Here is an 18,046-nt window from a genome sequence, read left to right as displayed (position 1 = left end):
GCCTCTCGCTGTCCCAGCCCCGGCCTCTCGCTGTCCCAGCCCCGGCCTCTCGCTGTCCCAGCCCCGGCCTCTCGCTGTCCCAGCCCCGGCCTCTCGCTGTCCCAGCCCCGGCCTCTCGCTGTCCCAGCCCCGGCCTCTCGCTGTCCCAGCCCCTGCCTCTCGCTGTCCCAGCCCCTGCCTCTCGCTGTCCCAGCCCCTGCCTCTCGCTGTCCCAGCCCCGGCCTCTCGCTGTCCCAGCCCCTGCCTCTCGCTGTCCCAGCCCCTGCCTCTCGGCGCCCCCTCGATGCTCTTAGCTGAGTGTCCCGCGGGGTCCGAAGCGTTTACTTTGAAAAAATTAGAGCGTTCAAAGCAGGGCGTGGCGTGGCGCTGTGGTAAGGGCAGAGGACCACTGGCGCCGCACTTTTTGGCGATTGAAAAAAAAAAAAAAATTTTTTTTTTTTTTTGGCCTATATCTCGATATTGCAAAATTACTCATCGTCAAAACAACATTCACGATAATTTCGCAAACGATACATATCGCCCACCCCTAGTGTTCAGTTCACATCTATCCTGGTGTACGAGTACTGTGGTAACCAAGATCTACATCTTAGCACTGAATTCCATTTTGTTTGGCAGCATATAATTTTGCTTTCCCTTCTTGCTCTGCAGCTCTATAAAGCAGCTCAGCTGTTTTTCAGCTTGACATGCATAAGTCTGGGATTTCCCCTCTAACTTTAGGTAGTCTGTTGATCAGCTGAGTCTTTGCTGCGGTCATTCACTATGCTCTGAAACACAGCTACATACTTACTTCACTATTTGATCAGGGTTGCTGCTCGAGCAAACTTAACCCTCTTCAAAGAGGACTTGTGGCGTTGCTCCTCCCTGTTTGCTACTCATTTAGGCTGCTGACATGACATTTGTTGTAATTTGGTGCTACATATAAATAAAATTTAATTGAACTGCATTATTGTGTTCAACAAATGTTTAATTTCTCACAATATTTTGTACAACCAGTGTAGGCATGGGCCGGTTTCAAGGTATCCCACGGTATGAAAAAGTCAAGGTTTCAAAACTTTCAGTCACACTGTCCCTGCGGTATGAGCGGTTATTAATTCATTTATTTTCTTTATGTGGCGCCTCGTCAGAGAGAAAGAGGAGGTCCCTCACGCCGCCTGCAGCTGCAGCGTGGTGCCCCTCCCCCCGCGCTCCTCCCCGTGCTGTGAGTGACAGCAGGCAGCTCTGCAGGCTGTATGATGGCTGAAGGGGGCGAGCCCCCCCGAACCCCTCCGTCTGTTTTTTGGTTGCTGCGTAGTTGTGCACCAGACAAAATTTGCGCGGAAAACAACAAACAGGATGGACCAATTAGAATCCAGCCTCAGCGAGGAAGTGCGGTACAGGCCCCTGTACGACTCTGCACTGAAACAACATGGGGACCACGTCCACTCCCAGAACTCGCTGACTGGCAGAACTTTGGGGAACTTGCTGTTGTTTCATTCACTGGAAGTGGCTTTGAGTTTGATGAAAAGTGCTAAATAAAACCGATCTATTATTATAATTATTGCATCCTGAAAGTAAGAAAATAATTCCCAAGTGTGTCCACTGAAGCACACTATTTCATAACTAATGGAAAAGTTTTTTATTTTTCTGGTTTTTAAATGCAGACATTCAAAATACACATTTTAGAGGTGTGATCATAATACCGTGGAACCGGGATATTTATCATACCGTCAGAATCTCATACCGGCCCATGCCTAAACCAGAGATTACCTTAACTGAAAATTTAAGGGAACACACACATCAAAGTTTGTACAAGTTATCAGTGGGATTTAAAGTTATGACATATCAGGAAAGAGTAAATGAATGTCAACATGAGTCTCTTACCTTTCCTGCTTTAAAGCGTATTCTAACATTTTAATTCTTCTAACGAGGTCGTTCTTCAGGTTCTCCTGGCCCTTCCTCTCCCCCTGCAAGAACGCTATTCTGGCCTGGAGAGACAGAAATGCACACCATGAAAGAGGAGTTCAGAATCACACCAGTGTAACAGTGAGTAAAGGTTTCTGATGGGCTTCTGGACGTGGAAGCCTTAAAAAAAACAAAAAAAAAAGAGCCTGAAATGTCATAGGGGCCTAATTCAACAAGCCAAAAGGTGACCACTGGCCACATCTGGAGTGACGATGAACATCTGCGTCTTATTTTATATCATCGAGAGAACTCACTCTTATCAGCAGTTATACGTGACGAATGAGGGCACAAGAGGCAATAGTGACGAGAGCAGACCAACAAATAAATTCAACATATCCCACATCTGTCATCTTCATTTCTCTAAATAAATAAACACTTTCACAACAACACCTCAATGCGTAATAAAGAAACCGAAGACCGACTGATAATCAGGACTCATGAGAGAAAAACACCCCCACTGCCTTCAGCTAACCCGGACCCCCGCTCGCAGCTGGAAGCAGTCTTTGCAGCGTGTTCAAGTCTGACGACACGAGGAGGCCTGACACGTTTTCTGGAGAATCTGGAGAAGCAGGTGAGACATGAGAGCTGCTGCTCACAGCGAGTCACAGTAGTCCAACTTCGTGTGTCTTCAAGCTTTTACTTGGCAACTATTCATGAAAACCAGATCTCAGATTGGACATTTCTTTGTCTTGCAGCAGATGAAGAGAAATACAAACCACAAATAACTGAAACTACAAAACAGCCTGTTCAAACAGAGAAGCAAATCTAAACCTAAAAAAATGTTGGAAAAGTTAAGATACAAAAAGAAATTCCTTCTAACAAACAGCAGCAGGTGTGATCACATTGGTGCACAGCATTACAGACCTTTTCTTCCAGGGAATTTTGCATTAGCTCCTTTTTGTCCTAAGTGTTTGTAAAACACTTTAATTACTTTGGAATAATTGACAGAATTTTTCTTGCCTTGTTGATGAATACAGAGGGCCAGGTGTCACCAGAAGTAAACACAAGCATCTTTCAGGGTCCACAGCCGCCATTAGATTAAATCAGTATGAAAAAATATTGTCGGTTTGAAAAAATACTGGCAGAAATAAAACATCTACAAAGCACCCGGCCCGACTTCTAAAGTCAGTGCAAATTCAAGTGCTGGAGAGCAAGCCTGTCCCACAACTCGCCCAGTGTTATGTCCGCTTGCTCAGCTTTGCTTCTGCAGACATTAAGTATTACACAATATGCCTGGACTTTGTTTAATTAAAACTAGTTTAATGGTATTTCACAATACAGTAGTAGATACCAAAACCTGAATACTAATTCTGTAAGTACAACACAAACAGCACATACTGATAATACTCAGCTTAACAAAAAATTAAGTGAATATCGATTGATAATCATAAAGACAAACCACAACCACACCAGGTAGCACCAGAAAAAAAAAGGCCCAACTTTAAGACAACTGTAAATAGTAACAACACGATTCAGCGCTTAATAAAGTCTTTCTTCAGCCAAATCCTTTCTTTTTTAAAGAATGCACTCCAAAAATATAAGTCTGTCTTTTTACTGTGCTCTCACTCAGAGTATGTGGCACTAACAGATGTGGGACAGAAACAAGAAAGAACACAACAAACTAAATGATCCAGTCGATTCATGGCTCTGAAACCAGTCAAACAGTGGGAGCGACACCAACTCTCCAGTTTCAAACAAATGAACCCACAAAGGCCCAAGAATTCACAGCAACAACATTTACAGAACAAAATAAATCTATATTATCAGTCAAACTTCTAAAGTGGATGTAAACAAGCTTCTCTAAACTGGACTAACACACTCCGACTCAACCAGGCCTGGACGCTCGGTTCATGATTCTAAATTCCCATCACTTTACTTTTTGTAAACAGAAGAGTGGAAGGATTCAGTGTTTATTCACACAGTTCGCAGCGTCGTTGCATACTTAGGTCGATAACTTGATTCCCCTCCCATTCGTGTCCACTAGCACACGGACGGTGGTCCAGATTTATGGTCAACATATGGCTCAACTACACACAGAACAGTATTGACTGTCTGGAAATGGGTGTTTGAAACAACAAAAAAACAGGAATAACCAGCCATAAAGTTGGACTGGTTGTAGATTTTTTTCTACGGCTGAATACAGATTCAACAGAGTAGGGCGCCCAGGAAAACCGCTCAGCATTAACAGCTTGCCTTAAGCAGACGGCAGAACCTCAAAGGTATCAAACTCAACCCCCTTTTCTGGGAAATTCTGGGAATTTTCAAAGTTTCTATCAAAACTTTCTATGGGATCTATGGGAATTAAAGAAATAAACTGAAAACTGAACTGAAGGTTAGAATAAAGTAGCTACGAAATATATTGTAGCATAATCTCGGCTAAAATGATCAGATTTGATGCAAATACAGTTGAGCATCTATGTTGTTGTGCAATCACAGGCACACAGCACACTTCTTACTGCAGGGCCGTGGAGGCCACACCTACACATGCGTTGGTCATTCCTCCATCACATGCACGGATGATTTTTACAATTCTGAACTACTAAAGCTACTCTTTGAGCTCTATTGATGTCACACATTTGAGCACAAAGTTTTGGTGATATTAGGAGGTAGATATATTTGATCTATGGTGTCAAAGTTTAACAGGCAACTATTAAATCAAAATAATTAATATTTACATTCATTCAAACTTAATTATTTCTGAGGTTGGAAATATATAGATATATATTTTTCCAAAATGTAATACTATATACTATCATTTTGTGTAGGCTGCAAATTCTCAGTTATGTTCTTACAAGTAACTTTTTTTAAAGTTCTATCTTAAGCCACGGTTCCAAGAGAGCCAAGCCGAAACTAAAAGGCAATGTGGAGACCGCGCCGACTGGATCCGATTGGTTGTCACCTGCGATTGTACACAGCAAAATGTCTCTGCAGCAGCACATGCAACGACACACTTCCTTGTTGTACGAGGTTGTCTGAAAGTCCAGCGCACAATTTACAACACAGATGGAAATCTCATTGGTGTGCTGGGATCGCATGTTGCATGGATGATATAGTATGTTTATTAAATGCAAGTATGAATGAAAAAATCTATCCGTTTTTCTTGGTTGACGGGAGTTGAGGTCTCTAACACTGTTTTTTAAACCCTTCTAAACCAAAAGCCTGTCACAAACTCATTCAGTCTACTAACCACTCCATGCCTCTGTATATCCCTCATCTGTAGATCATCTTGCATAGAAGCATAAGCTAAGCCGATGAAATGTAATAAATGCACACAAAGCAGTGTCTTTGCTCCTTGTCGCTGCAGCTCCAGACACACTGCATTGATAAACAGCTGATCATGCCTACGTTGAGGAGAAACTGTCTGAGATGGAAAACAAACAATGGCAGAAATGTGACAAGTCTATGTACCATGTGATGGAAAAGCCCCATTAATATCAGTTTCTTTTGTTTCCATAACCTTTGCTCAAACCATGTGGCCATTCTGTTGAAGGAAATAAATAAAGGCCAGTATACCGTCTAGTCTTCTTCTCCAACCCAAAAGCGAAGAATTAAAGGAAAAAAGAGCTTTTCCCATGTTTTAACATTTTCAGTCAGCGTTTGTGAAGTCACAGTCACCACCTTTAATGTACAACAGTAACTAGAAACTCAAACCATGATGTAAAGACACTAGTTTGCAGGAAAACAAGACAAATGTTGACAAATTGCTGACGCTATGACGCTTTCGGTAAGACGTATTGCATCACTTCCTGTTACCTTGATTGTGTTCTGTGGAACTTCTTTCTCCTCTTGGACTATTTAAAAAAAAAAAAATAATCACTCAATACTTCTTATAAGTTGCACGTTAACTCTATCACGTACTTGTTTTAGTCTAACACACACTCCTACAGATCTTTGGTGCTTATTCTCACTTTTTAGCGGTGTGTCTGGTTCTCTAGCTTAGCATGGCTACCAGTTCTCTCCTTCCATCTCCTGCTTTCACCTGCTCCGTGTGTCAGATGTTTAGTTACTCCTCTGCCTCCTTTAGCGATAATGGTACATGTAACAAATGTAGTCTTTTTGTAGTTTTGGAGGCGAGGTTATCTGAATTGGAAGCTCGGCTCTGCACCGTTGATAGCTAGCCAGGTCCCTTTAGCCAGTGCAGAGCCACGTAGTGTTGCTAACCCCGTTAACCACCCCCTAGGAGAACGGGAGCAGAGAACCCGAGCAGCCGGGACCCCAGACTGGCTGGGTGACTGTCAGGAAGAGGAGTCATAGTCCTAAAGTCAAGCCTGTTGTTCACCATCGACCTGTCCACGCTTCTAACAGATTTTCCCCACTCAGCGACACACCCGCTGAGGACAAAACCCTGGTAACAGGCAGCTCTATAGTCAGAAACGTGGCATTAGAGACACCAGCGGCCATAGTCAAATGCATTCCAGGGGCCAGAGCGGGCGACATAGAATCCTATTTAAAACTGCTGGCTAAGGATAAACGTAAATACGGTAAAATAGTTATTCACGCCGGCGTTAATGACACCCGGTTTGGCAATCTTTCTGGAGAAAACCTGGTCTGATGAGGAGAGACGGCATCCATCCCACTTTGGAAGGAGCGGCTCTCATTTCTAGAAATATGGACCCATCTTTGTTGACTGGATAGTGTAGTGGTAAGATTGCCACCTTGCAGCTCAGCTTTGTGATCATTTCCACAGAAATAATCTGTTTGAAGAGTTTCAGTCAGGATTCAGAGTGCATCATAGCACAGAAACTGCACTGCTGAAAGTTACCAATGATCTCCTCTTAGCCTCTGATAGCGGACTTGTGTCTGTGCTTGTCCTGTTGGATTTCAGTGCTGCATTTGATACGGTCGATCACAGTATCTTATTACAGAGACTTGAACATGTTATTGGGATTAAAGGAACTGCATTAGGCTGGTTTAAATCATATTTATCTGATAGATTTCAGTTTGTTCTTGTAAATGAAGAATCTTCCTCACACACCAGAGTAAGTCATGGAGTTCCTCAGGGTTCTGTGCTTGGACTGATTCTTTTCACTTTATACATGCTTCCATTAGGTAACATTATTAGAAGGGCTGGGCGAGTTAACTCATTATTATCGCGTTAACTTGTTAAATATTTAACGCCGATAAATATTTTATCACACATTAACGCAGGTTTTATTATTGTAAAAGTCTGTTGCTCACAGGCTTTTGTTTTGTAAAATTCTGTTGCTGTCTGCTGCGGAACCGGAAAAGAAAGACCGTTACAGGTGCTCCTCAGTCTGTGTGTGAAGCTCACGGAGCTAACCGGCGCTGTTTTACTTGTTTTACAAAAAAGCACGTATTTCAAAATAATTTTTTCTAAAAATCCTGCATTTACAGCCAAGTTGAATTGTCTTCTCACCGTAGTAGTTCCAGTCTAAAATATCACTTAAAGGCAAAACACACAACTGATAGCTCTCACCATTCCTTTTCACTCTGTACACTTCAGACTTCCAGTACAAGTCAGACTCCTGTCATCTACAGAAATATTCAGATGACTCTGCAGTTGTCGGGTGTATCAGAGATGGACAAGAAGCTGAGTACAGAGAGCTGGTGGACCGCTTTGTGACATGGTGTGGGAACAATCATCTCATCTTGAATGTTAACAAAACAAAGGAGATGATTGTAGATTTCAGGAGAAACAAGGTCAGATCAAACCCTGTTTCCATCATGGGAGAAGAAGTGGAGGTGGTTGAGGAATATAAATACCTTGGTGTTTATGTGGACAACAGACTGGACTGGAGACACAACAGTGAAGCCATCTACAAGAAAGGACAGAGCAGACTGTACTTCTTGAGGAAGCTAAGGTCCTTCAAGGTTTGCAACAAGATGTTGCAGATCTTCTACAAGTCTGTTGTTGAGAGCGTCATTTCCTCTGGCGTCATATGTTGGGGCAGCAGCATCAGAACCAGGGACCTAAAAAGACTCAACAACCTGATAAGGAAGGCTGGTTCTGTTCTGGGGACGACTGTGGAACCTCTGGAGACAATAATGCAAAGAAAGATTTTGCATAAATTCAAGAGAATTATGGACAACCCTGAACATCCTCTCCATGAGACTGTTATCGGAAAACAGAGTCTCTTCAGTCAAAGGCTTCTTCAGTTTGGATGCAAAACGGACCGCTACAGGAAATCTATCCTGCCCACAGCCATCAGCATCTATAATAACTCCTTGATTTAATTGAGTTACATCAACATTTAATTTCCCTCTGGGATAAATAAAGTATTTTTGAATTGAATTGAATTGAATTAAGTCATTCAAGGAAACAGACAGTGGAGCGAGGCTTCTACATAAAAACTACATAAAAATGCTGACGTTAAAAGTGTGTTTGCACAACAAATGTTATGGCACTTTCATTCATATGACAGCACATTTAAAATAAAACTAAATGCTAAAAGCTATACACTGCTTTTGGATTCATTTTTGGATTCTGCGTACAAATGTGATTAATCAGGGAAATCATGTGATTAATTAGATTAAACATTTTAATCGTTACCCAGCCCTAATTATTAGACAGCATGGCATGAATTTCCATTGCTATGCTGATGATACTCAACAGTACTCATCTATGAAACCAGATGAACCCAATAGGTTGGTCAGACTACAAGACATAAAGACCTGGATGACTCAGAACTTTCTGCTTCTAAATTCAGACAAACTGAAGTCGTTATCTTTGGACCTGAGCGTTTCAGGGAGAAATTGTCTAGCTATATAGTTACTCTAGATGGCATTTCCTTGGCTTCTAGGAGTTGGAGTTATTTCTGACCAGGATCTGTCCTCTGACTCACATATAAAACAGGTTTCTAGGACTGCCTTCTTTCACCTTCGTTATATTGTTCAAATCAGGAACATCAAGATTAGGCTTAAAACTTTCCTTTCTGATAAAGCTTATCGTTAGGGATGGCTCAGGTGAGCCTGAAAGATCCCATAGTTAAGCTGCAATAGCTATACATATTTTAACAATAGTTACCAAAAAAAGAAAAAAAGAGATGATATGAGAACAGAGTTTAATGGGCTTGTTTTTTTTAGCCCAACAAAGAGAAATATGAGCTGGTGCAGATCCTCCATATTAGGTCCAACTTTCGGTTTGGTCTGCCCTAGTGCGACATCTAGTGGCTCTTAGGTGTTACATCGCCCCTTTAAGACTTAAGTCATATGACTCCTCAGTGTGCCTGATTAACTTGAATCTAGAGCTCCTTAGGGAGATGAGTGAGGTCAGAGCACCTGGGTGAGGATGACAGTGAACGAGCATGAAGGGGTGGGTGTGTGTGTGTGTGTGTGTGTGTGTGTAGTGAGGTCATCCGCCCAGATTTACAGAGCGAGTAGATCAGGGGGTGAGTCATCAGGGGCATTCCCCTGAACAACTGAGTCATTAACACACAAACACACACATTTGTCCTTCCATCTAAATGAGGACCCTTGCTGACCGCTTTCTGAATCCCAATACAAGTCCAATCTCAAACAGCCCTTTTAAGGTGTGAGGAGCAGTCGATACATCCCCACAGTTCTGACATGTCTTAATAGAATTTTCTATAGAAACACAGCAAGACACACAACAAAAAGTCAAGAGACAACCACAAAGAGCCAGAACACCGAAGACCAGTCTTCTCTGGTAGAAATCATTAGTTATTTTCTAAGTAACTAATAAAGAGTAAAGAAAACAACAACTAAATGATGTGTTCATCATCTCTTTATTAAGAGATTAAGTTTAAGCTTAGCTGCCATGTGTGTGTGTGTGTGTATTGCGGTTATTTTGAGCCTTTCTACTTTTAGCATTCAGCTGGGATCGAGCCGTCAGCACAGGGCCCAGTAGGCCAGGCTGCCTAATTACAGCCTCCTGTTCCACAGCCCTGCCCCCTTTACAAAACACCGAGTCAATGAGGCACTTCCACAACTACTGACAAAAATGCCAGGTGAACATGACACATTTGGCTGGACCTGCAACACATGGTGCCTATGAATTAGTCTTACTTGTCAAGCAGAGCTTAAACTGAGCTCTGGCAGCTTTCAAAACAGAAAAAATAAGCAGCAGGTAGACAATTTTTTTGTCCTTTGTTTCAGAAATTCATATCACATATATTCACTATAAGAGCAGGACATGTGTCATGCCTTTCTGTGAAGTGCATAGCCAATGTGATGCTTTCACTGTCGCCACCAAACAGTCTGGGAACAACACGAACAAGCTGTCACTGCCTACTGGTCCTCTGCCAAAGTCATGATCGATACTCTGCAAGCTTTTTCAATTGAAGTAAAGCATAGTTTGCTATTCCTTTAAAAGGTTTATCTATAGCCAAGAAATGTAGTCATGATGGAAAAAATGTGAAAGTGTTAGGTGGCAGCTGAATAAAGAAATGTTCCTAAATTTTGTGTTGGTGCTCCGAAAACTTTTAATTAAGAGCACGAGTGCTTAAAAAAAAAAAAAAAAAAAGAGCACGAGTGCTAGTGGTGAAAAAAGAAGCTTGGCTAGAGCCCCGCTTTAATGTGAGCTGCAGAAAAGCTCCTGAAAGATGGAGAAAGATAAGCCTCAATTAAATTCATTAAGATAGAGTATCTACTGACAGGGAGTCTCAAACTAATACTCACATTTTCCTACAGCACACAGTTCCAGACTACACAAACTAGATGGATAGACATGATTAAAACTTTTTTAAAACATATAATTTATAACATTATGTTCTTAATTGCAACTAGAATTTGAACATAAACTGAAAAAAAACAATATCAACAATATTACAAAGTAAACAGTCCTTATACAGTGTAACACTGTAGATTTAAAAGTGGTACAATTAAAACCAACATGATGTGCCGTCTTTGAGACATGAGGATTTGGGCATCTATAAAACCTGGACACAGGGGCTGCAGTCCCTCCTTTCATTTTAATACTGTAATGGAATTACAAGAATCACCTTGGAAAGTTGCTGTAAGTAGTACCAACTACAATGACATGGGTCTATCTGGCATTTTTGTGAAGAATGTTCATATAGAACTGTTATTTTGTTAATTAGCTGTTCTGTTTGGTAGAAAGCAGGTTGGTAAAACCTACTGTTGAAAGACTAGTTATGCTGGTAATCGGGATGTCAGGAGAATTGATACTTTGGTACCAATTCTAAAAATGTGACAGTACTCGTTTTTCTACAGTACCGTAGGTGCCGGGGATGCAATTCCTCCGGACGTGATGTGGGCAGCATATACACCTGCATGTGTTCCAGTGTGCCGTTAAATGCCAAAGGAACACGGAAGATGGCAGCTGCAGCGACAGCTCCGCCTCGTCGAAAAGAAAAATAGTCAGTCGTGTCTGGAGGTGCTTTGTATTTGAGGCGGATGATCAGGGATCAATAATAGATTCACAAAACGGTGCCAACAAGCTTTTCAGACGAAAGGAGGAAACACTTCCAATTTAGCGAAGCACCTCAAAGACAGACATCCAGATTTCTTCACAGAATTCAAGCTGAGTGAGTTTCAAATCATGTTAACGTTCAATTTGCGGGAGAATTCACACCCACTGTTCTCCGCTGAATTGCTCAGGAAGTATTCGTCGCAGAAAGATAACAGGCATATCCGGTGAAAGAGTTTGCCTATCCAAAGATGGTAACCGTTTGTCTATGCGACCAAGTGTTATAGCTAAAAATGCAATCTGAATACTGCTCTGCGCGTCCATCTCCACACTCAACTACCCATCGCATATGAAACGCATATCACAGTTTATAGGAATTTTTGGGCCGTGAAAGAATTTTTTTTACACTACCGCAATCATAACTTAAAGGCCTACAGAAAGCTGACACTACACCCAATACATAATGATAATACATACACAGAGGAACAATAATGATCATTGGACTCTACACCAAAACATTTCATAAACGCATGAAGTTTGCGATTTTGAATTTGCCGCTAGGAAACCGTCCTGGAATTCCAGACTGGGGGCGGGGCTTCCATGCGACGTCACAAGTGCCATGGTTTTTCCTGGCTGCCTCAAGTGTTGCCAATTTAGCTAGATTTAGCGACTTTTGGCCATCTCTGGCGACAAAAAAAAATAATCTAGCGACTTAGCAACTTTCGGGCTCAATCAAAGAAATCAAAAGCAAGCAAAGAAATCAAAGAAGCACTGCAGGACGGCGGCAACCCGGCATACCTTCATTTCCTGTCAAAACGGCAGTTTCAAGCTAGCTACAACGAGGGTAGGTTCACTTCCTGTTTTCAAAACAACAGCACGTAATGGCTTTCCCTATGATAAAAGGCAACGGGTATTTTATTTTGTCAAAATAACCGGAAGTGCGTTGCTCACTGCGGCTAGCTTTAGCAGCGCCGAATTCGTCGGAACAAAATGGTAAACAGCCGGTATTTTGTCAGGTTTTCAACACGTTGGGGATCTAAACGACTACTTTCTCACCTGAAAAGTTTCAAATGTTGCGGGGACAGAGGAAGCAGAGAGACCTGCGGTCGGAACTTGTGTCTGTGCCTCCCTGTCCGCCTGCCTCCTCTCTGGTGAAATCAGCCGGAGCCATCCCGCCGTGTTCAGCTCCCTGCGGTGCGGACACTCAGGGGGAATCCACCTGGCGGAGAGCGGACACACCGCGGGATGGTTGCCCTGAAATCAGCCGGCAGAGCGATCATCAAGAGCCCCGACGTGGACATGATCGCTCTGCCGGCTGATTTCCACTCTCCACCTGGCGGAGAGTGTGTTCGCTCTCCGCCAGGTGGATTCCTGTCCGACCGCGGGTCTCTCTGCTTCCTCTGTCCCCGGTGGTGTGAGCTGCTGGTGCTGAGGGCAACACACGCACTTCGTACATCTACTCGCAATAAAAATTGCACTGAACCCAACGTTTTATATTTCCAAGCGACGTCCCGCGGCACACATCGAAATTTACTGTGAAGAAGCTGTCCAGGTCTGGCAAACTGCTGGCTTCGCTACTAGAACTACTGGGGGTTGTTCCAGCAGCTGGCACTCGTGACGTCACGCACCTGTCGTTCCAGTTTGCCAAATTCGAGTCAAATGTGGTGATAGTTTATTGGGCCTAATCAGGACTATCCAGGGGCCTAAAATTATTTTAAAATCATAAAAAAATTCCATGGTATATAAGGAATCGATCTGCTATTTCAGTTTTGTGCAAAAAAAATCACCTTTCTGTAGGCCTTTAAACTTGATCAATTTTCAACAGATAAGTCCCCAAATAAGTTGGTAACTGAAGTCCATTCAAACCTATACAAGTAATAAACAGTAACTCCTTAAATAATCAGTTGAGTGATGACAGCGTTGGTTAGTGGCATGTTCCCAGCTTACCCTTCATAGCCTGTCTCACCTCTGTTACTACCATGGATCAACTCTGACCCCACCATGCCATGCCATCACTTTTTTTTTACATGGGACACCGGCAGGCAATGAAGGGTGTCCAGGCTTGAAAGTCATGTGTGAAAAGGCCTAGGGTTGTGTCAGTCTCCTGATTGTATCCCACCCAGGGAAACTTTGCTGGCCAAATCTATACAAACTTCCTTTGTTGTTTCATTTTGTCGTGTTGATTTTTTGTTTGTTTTCATTTGGTTTAATTTATTTTTTTCCACAAATTTTCTTAGTTAGAAGAAGAGTTTAAAAACAGACTTTGCCAGTTGCTGATGGTGAGAGTTTAAGACTGTAAATCCCACAGCAAGAGAACAGGGTCTTCTTGATTCTCAAGATGTGAATGCAGTCTGTGATTTGTAGACGACTCAGCATAAAGCACCATGGACAGCTAAAAACAACAGGGGAAAAAATAAATACATCATTATTGTTCTCACTTGCCCGATCAGACAACTGAATGAGACGTTCAATTCAATTCAATTTTATTTATATAGCGCCAAATACAACAAATGTCATCTCAAGGCACTTGGATAATAAAGTCCAATTCAAGCCAATTGGAATTCAATTCGTTCCATGTAGATGCGGGCAAGCAGGCAACCGTTAATGTCGAGCCGGCCGCAGCGTGTCAGGGCTACGGTTAAATACCTCACTGGAACAACAAAAAGTAGTTACTGAGTTTAATTTGAGCTAAAAACTGTCAAAATCAGGGTGCTTGCTCTTTTTCCAAATTAAAATTCCAGACTTTTTTAAAACTGATACTTTTTCCCCCAAGACCTTAACTTTATGTACTTGTGTGCCTACTTCATTGGGTGAGATTGTACCAACTGTGTTTATTAGAAATGTTAATCTTTATAGGCTAGTATTCAATGAACAAATGCATTATTCACAGTAAATTATGCTTTTACTGATGAAAACGTTTCAAAAGATGAAAATCACAAGTACATGTCAATAGACCTCAGCAGTGACGTTACGAAAATGTGCCAGACTAGGCTAAGCATGCTTTGATTGGATATCATCCCATTAGGCTAATACAGTACGTGACCAGTTAGTAAAATTATAGTTTTATAGCCTACCTTCCTATTTCTCATTTCACAATGCCTTTGAGCATACTGTAAAATTCTACCATACATTTATTTTCCATACTTTATTAAGACTTTCACACAAAATTCAAGACTTTTCAAGGTCTGGAAAACAGTGCTTCAAAATTCCATACTTTTTAAGACTTTCAAGACTTGCGCAAGCACCCTGCAAATTATTTTGACCTGCAACCGCATCAGTAATCCACTGTAGAACAACTGCTTTAATGGTAAAACTGAACTATTTGTGACAGCTCACCAGTCCAAAGTGAGGCTACAGGCTGTTGCATCCACACAGAAGATGTTTATGTTGGGAATAATGATCATTCAGTGAATTTAGAGCTGTTGGATCCAATGTGCAAAGCTCTCTTGCTTTGGCGACGCTCTTGGAGGCTGCTGCATTAGCCATACAATGCTTCAGGTATTTTGTGAATTTAGGAGGAAAACTGGTAAATGCTGAAGTTGCCAAAGTTCTGCAAAGCACTTTGCAATAAGTTTCTCATCTACTCATTCAGACAAACACTCTTGCTCTACTTAAATATTTGCACTGTATATGCAGTGCTTATTTAAAAAAATAACACACCAATCATGTGCGAGTGTGTTTTTGGATATTTAGCTTTGACTTTTCTCCACAATGCCAGCATTGATTATATTTCAAACAAACCTTGCAGCCTGACATAATATGCAAGTATGAGGAATTGATCATTTTCCCATAAAAATGCTGAAAATGTTCAGAAATGGGTCATGGATCAGTTCCATGAAGTAAAGGTCCAGTTCTGAGGACAGTCCAGTCATGTGACAGACCACTAACCCATACCAGATGTGTGTGTGAGCATGTGGTGTGACACGAGAAAAGTCCTGTATTAGGCCATTTAATTTTTAAATCCTATCGATATAATTCCATACGAAGTAGAGGCTTAGACAATATCATTTCTTATCAACAGAGTTCAAATCGCACTAAGAGGGCCTCGAGGTTTCCCATTTCTCCTCTTCCCGACGATCACACAACTTTGCGGCCCTACCTCTCTCCCTGAGTTGGAGAGGGAAATATTACTAAAGCAGTATCCTACCATATCGCAAAGGACATGATCCATATCGCGACTGTGGGACAGGACGGCTTCATACAGCTGCTCAAAACCCTTGACCCAAGATATCAGTTACAGTGTTGAAATTACTTTGCAAGGGAACTGTAGACGGATGTGAGAGAGAGCTTGGCTGCCGAAGGTGTCTCACTTTGCACTGACGACTGACGTGATCCAGCAACAGGACCTGGAAGCCTTTTTGTTATTCCGTTACAGGAAAAAATATTGAGATATACATCATATAATCACCATTAAGCCAAAAAATATCGAAATATGATTTGGGTTCAATATCACCCTCTTGGGCTTTTTTGAAAATCAATATTATTGGTTATTGTTTTGATGCCAACCACAGTAAACTAATACAGAACTTTTCTTGCCTTAAAGTTGCTGCGACAGTAATATGGTTGGTTTCCTTCCATCAGTGGAGATGTTTATGCTGCCATTAGTGGACAGTGCAGCTCTTTGCTTTTAAATCACTACTACTACACACAAGAATAAACTCATTTGACACTGGGTTGTCAACTGTAAGATTTATATTATACACATCTTAAACTACTCTGAAAACACTTTGTGCCTGTGAGAGTCAGTTTCAGGCCTAGCCTTTAAACCAAACATTAGCCACTCAGCTTACTGTGCTAACGTGACAGACGAGAATAACTGAAAGTACTTCTATTCTCCTTTTTCAGTCGGATTAACATCTAATCCGCAACTTTCAACTTTTAACATCACAACGGAAGGACAAGCTTGCCACAGAGGCAACAACAGCACCGATCCACTAAAATTAGCTGACAACACATCTTTGGCAGCGAATGTGTAGCTAGCAGCTAACTCCCGTGTTGATGATGTTAACTCAGTGGTTAACGACTCAACCAGGAGGATCACAAAGCTTCAGGACAAGCTGGCCGGTTGGTTAAACGTTCCCCAAATCCTTCTCTAAAATGCCATTTAGACACGAAATGCTACATTCTACAACACACCGTCCCCTTTTGTTGTTGGTAGTGTAGGTTTGATGTAGCCATGTCAGTGCTAAGCTAAGCGACTGACCTGGAGCTCAGCCCTCTCAACTTCCCAGTGTGCCCTCTCCATTTCGAACCGGGCCCACTCGTGCTGGATGTAGTGTAGGATTCCGGGAATGGTGTACTGCTGCTGCGGCCGGGGCAAGTCATCTGTCTGCTGCGGCACCATGACTGCTCCGACCAAAGGATTAGCGCTACTGATGCTCCCCTGCTGCTGTTGCGGCGGCTGTCGTGGAGCGGCCGCTCCTCCTCCACCAGGGTGCTCGTCCATGTTTTTTTCTTTTTCTTTTCGTATGATTGTTTCTAATGTTTGTTTTAAAAAAAAATCGATTTATGTTTTAAAAAGGACAACTCTGCCGATGGATCCCTGTATCTCCGCCTGGTGCCTATCGCGCAGGCACCGCCGCGGTGTGAGAGGCTGGCTGCCCCAAACTGCTTCAGCGACTGCGGCTATGTGAACGCGCTGTTTACGTGTGGGTCTAACCGGCCGCCATCATCGCTCTCTGGATGTGATAGTCACGATGGGAGAATCCAACCGCGCTGCATGATGGGGCATCCATCTTCCTTCACAATCCGTATTAGAGAGAAACGGAGGCTGGGACGAAGTGGGTTGGACGCTTTACTGTGATTGGTGGTAAGGGTAACACACACACACACACACACACACATGCACAGGTAATTCTCTTGAAGTACCGGTATGTCATTTATTAAATACAATGAAATGGGTAATCATTTTCAAAGTAGGCTGGCTACGACAAAAAGAAGCAGTTTATGCATTTCCTACTTAATTCCCACAGATTTAGTGTTTATAAAGAGACAAAAGATCACTGGCATAATCTTTTTTTTTCAAATATGTTTATGTGGTTTTTCTTTAAAGAACAATAGAATAGAATAGAATAGAATAGAATAGAATAGAATAGAATAGAAAAATACATTATTTATCCCCCAATGGGGGAAATTTAAATTCGTCAAGTAGCTCAACATTTTTTTTAAATATTTACAATGATTGAATTAACAACAATAAAACAACTATAATAATACTACTACTAACTAAATAATAATAAATGACTAAATGGCAAAATAAACAAATAAATAAAAATCAATCAATCAATTTGAGAAGAACTCAGCAGTCAGTGTTAAAAAGCCTTCTGGCTGTGGGAACAAAGGACCTCCTGAAGCTCTCAGTCCTGCAGCCTCTCACTGCAGCTGCTCCTCTGTCCTGTCAGGATGCTGTGGAGAGGATGTTTATTATTCTCCATCACAGAATCTAACTTCCTCCTCATCCGTTTCTCCACCACAGCACTGAGAGGGTCCAGCCTTCCGCCTACAACAGAACCAGCCTTTTTCACAAGTTTGTCCAGGCGCCTAGAGTTTCTGTCTGTAGTGCAACTCCCCCAGCAGACAGCAGCATAGAACAGTGCACTCTCAATGATAGTGTGATAAAACATGCACATCATATCACTGTAGACATTGAAGAAACTGAGCCGTCTCAGGAAGAAGAGACGGCTCTGGCCCCTCCTGTACACTGCTTCTATGTTGGCAGACCACTCCAGTTTATTATCCAGCACCACCCCCAGGTAT

The 18,046-nt window shown here is 42.2% G+C and overlaps 1 protein-coding gene across 1 annotated transcript in view; it reads right to left on the bottom strand.

Annotated features, from left to right (window-relative positions):
• The window catches only part of strn3 (striatin, calmodulin binding protein 3), a 42,490-nt gene extending 25,437 nt beyond the window's left edge, over positions 1 to 17,053 (bottom strand). The window contains exons 1-2 of the mRNA XM_075448318.1: positions 16,494 to 17,053; positions 1,861 to 1,964 (exon numbers count right to left, since the gene is read on the bottom strand). Coding sequence (XP_075304433.1) covers positions 1,861 to 1,964; positions 16,494 to 16,736 — 347 coding nt within the window. The 5' untranslated portion in view covers positions 16,737 to 17,053. The remainder of the gene's footprint in view (positions 1 to 1,860; positions 1,965 to 16,493) is intronic.
• Between the last annotated feature and the right edge of the window lie 993 nt (positions 17,054 to 18,046).

The sequence above is a fragment of the Odontesthes bonariensis genome, chromosome 17 (assembly GCF_027942865.1).
Source record: "Odontesthes bonariensis isolate fOdoBon6 chromosome 17, fOdoBon6.hap1, whole genome shotgun sequence".
In the NCBI taxonomy this organism is placed as follows: Eukaryota; Metazoa; Chordata; class Actinopteri; order Atheriniformes; family Atherinopsidae; genus Odontesthes; species Odontesthes bonariensis.
Note: the sequence above shows the minus strand (reverse complement) of the source record. Positions and strands in the feature narration are given on the sequence as shown.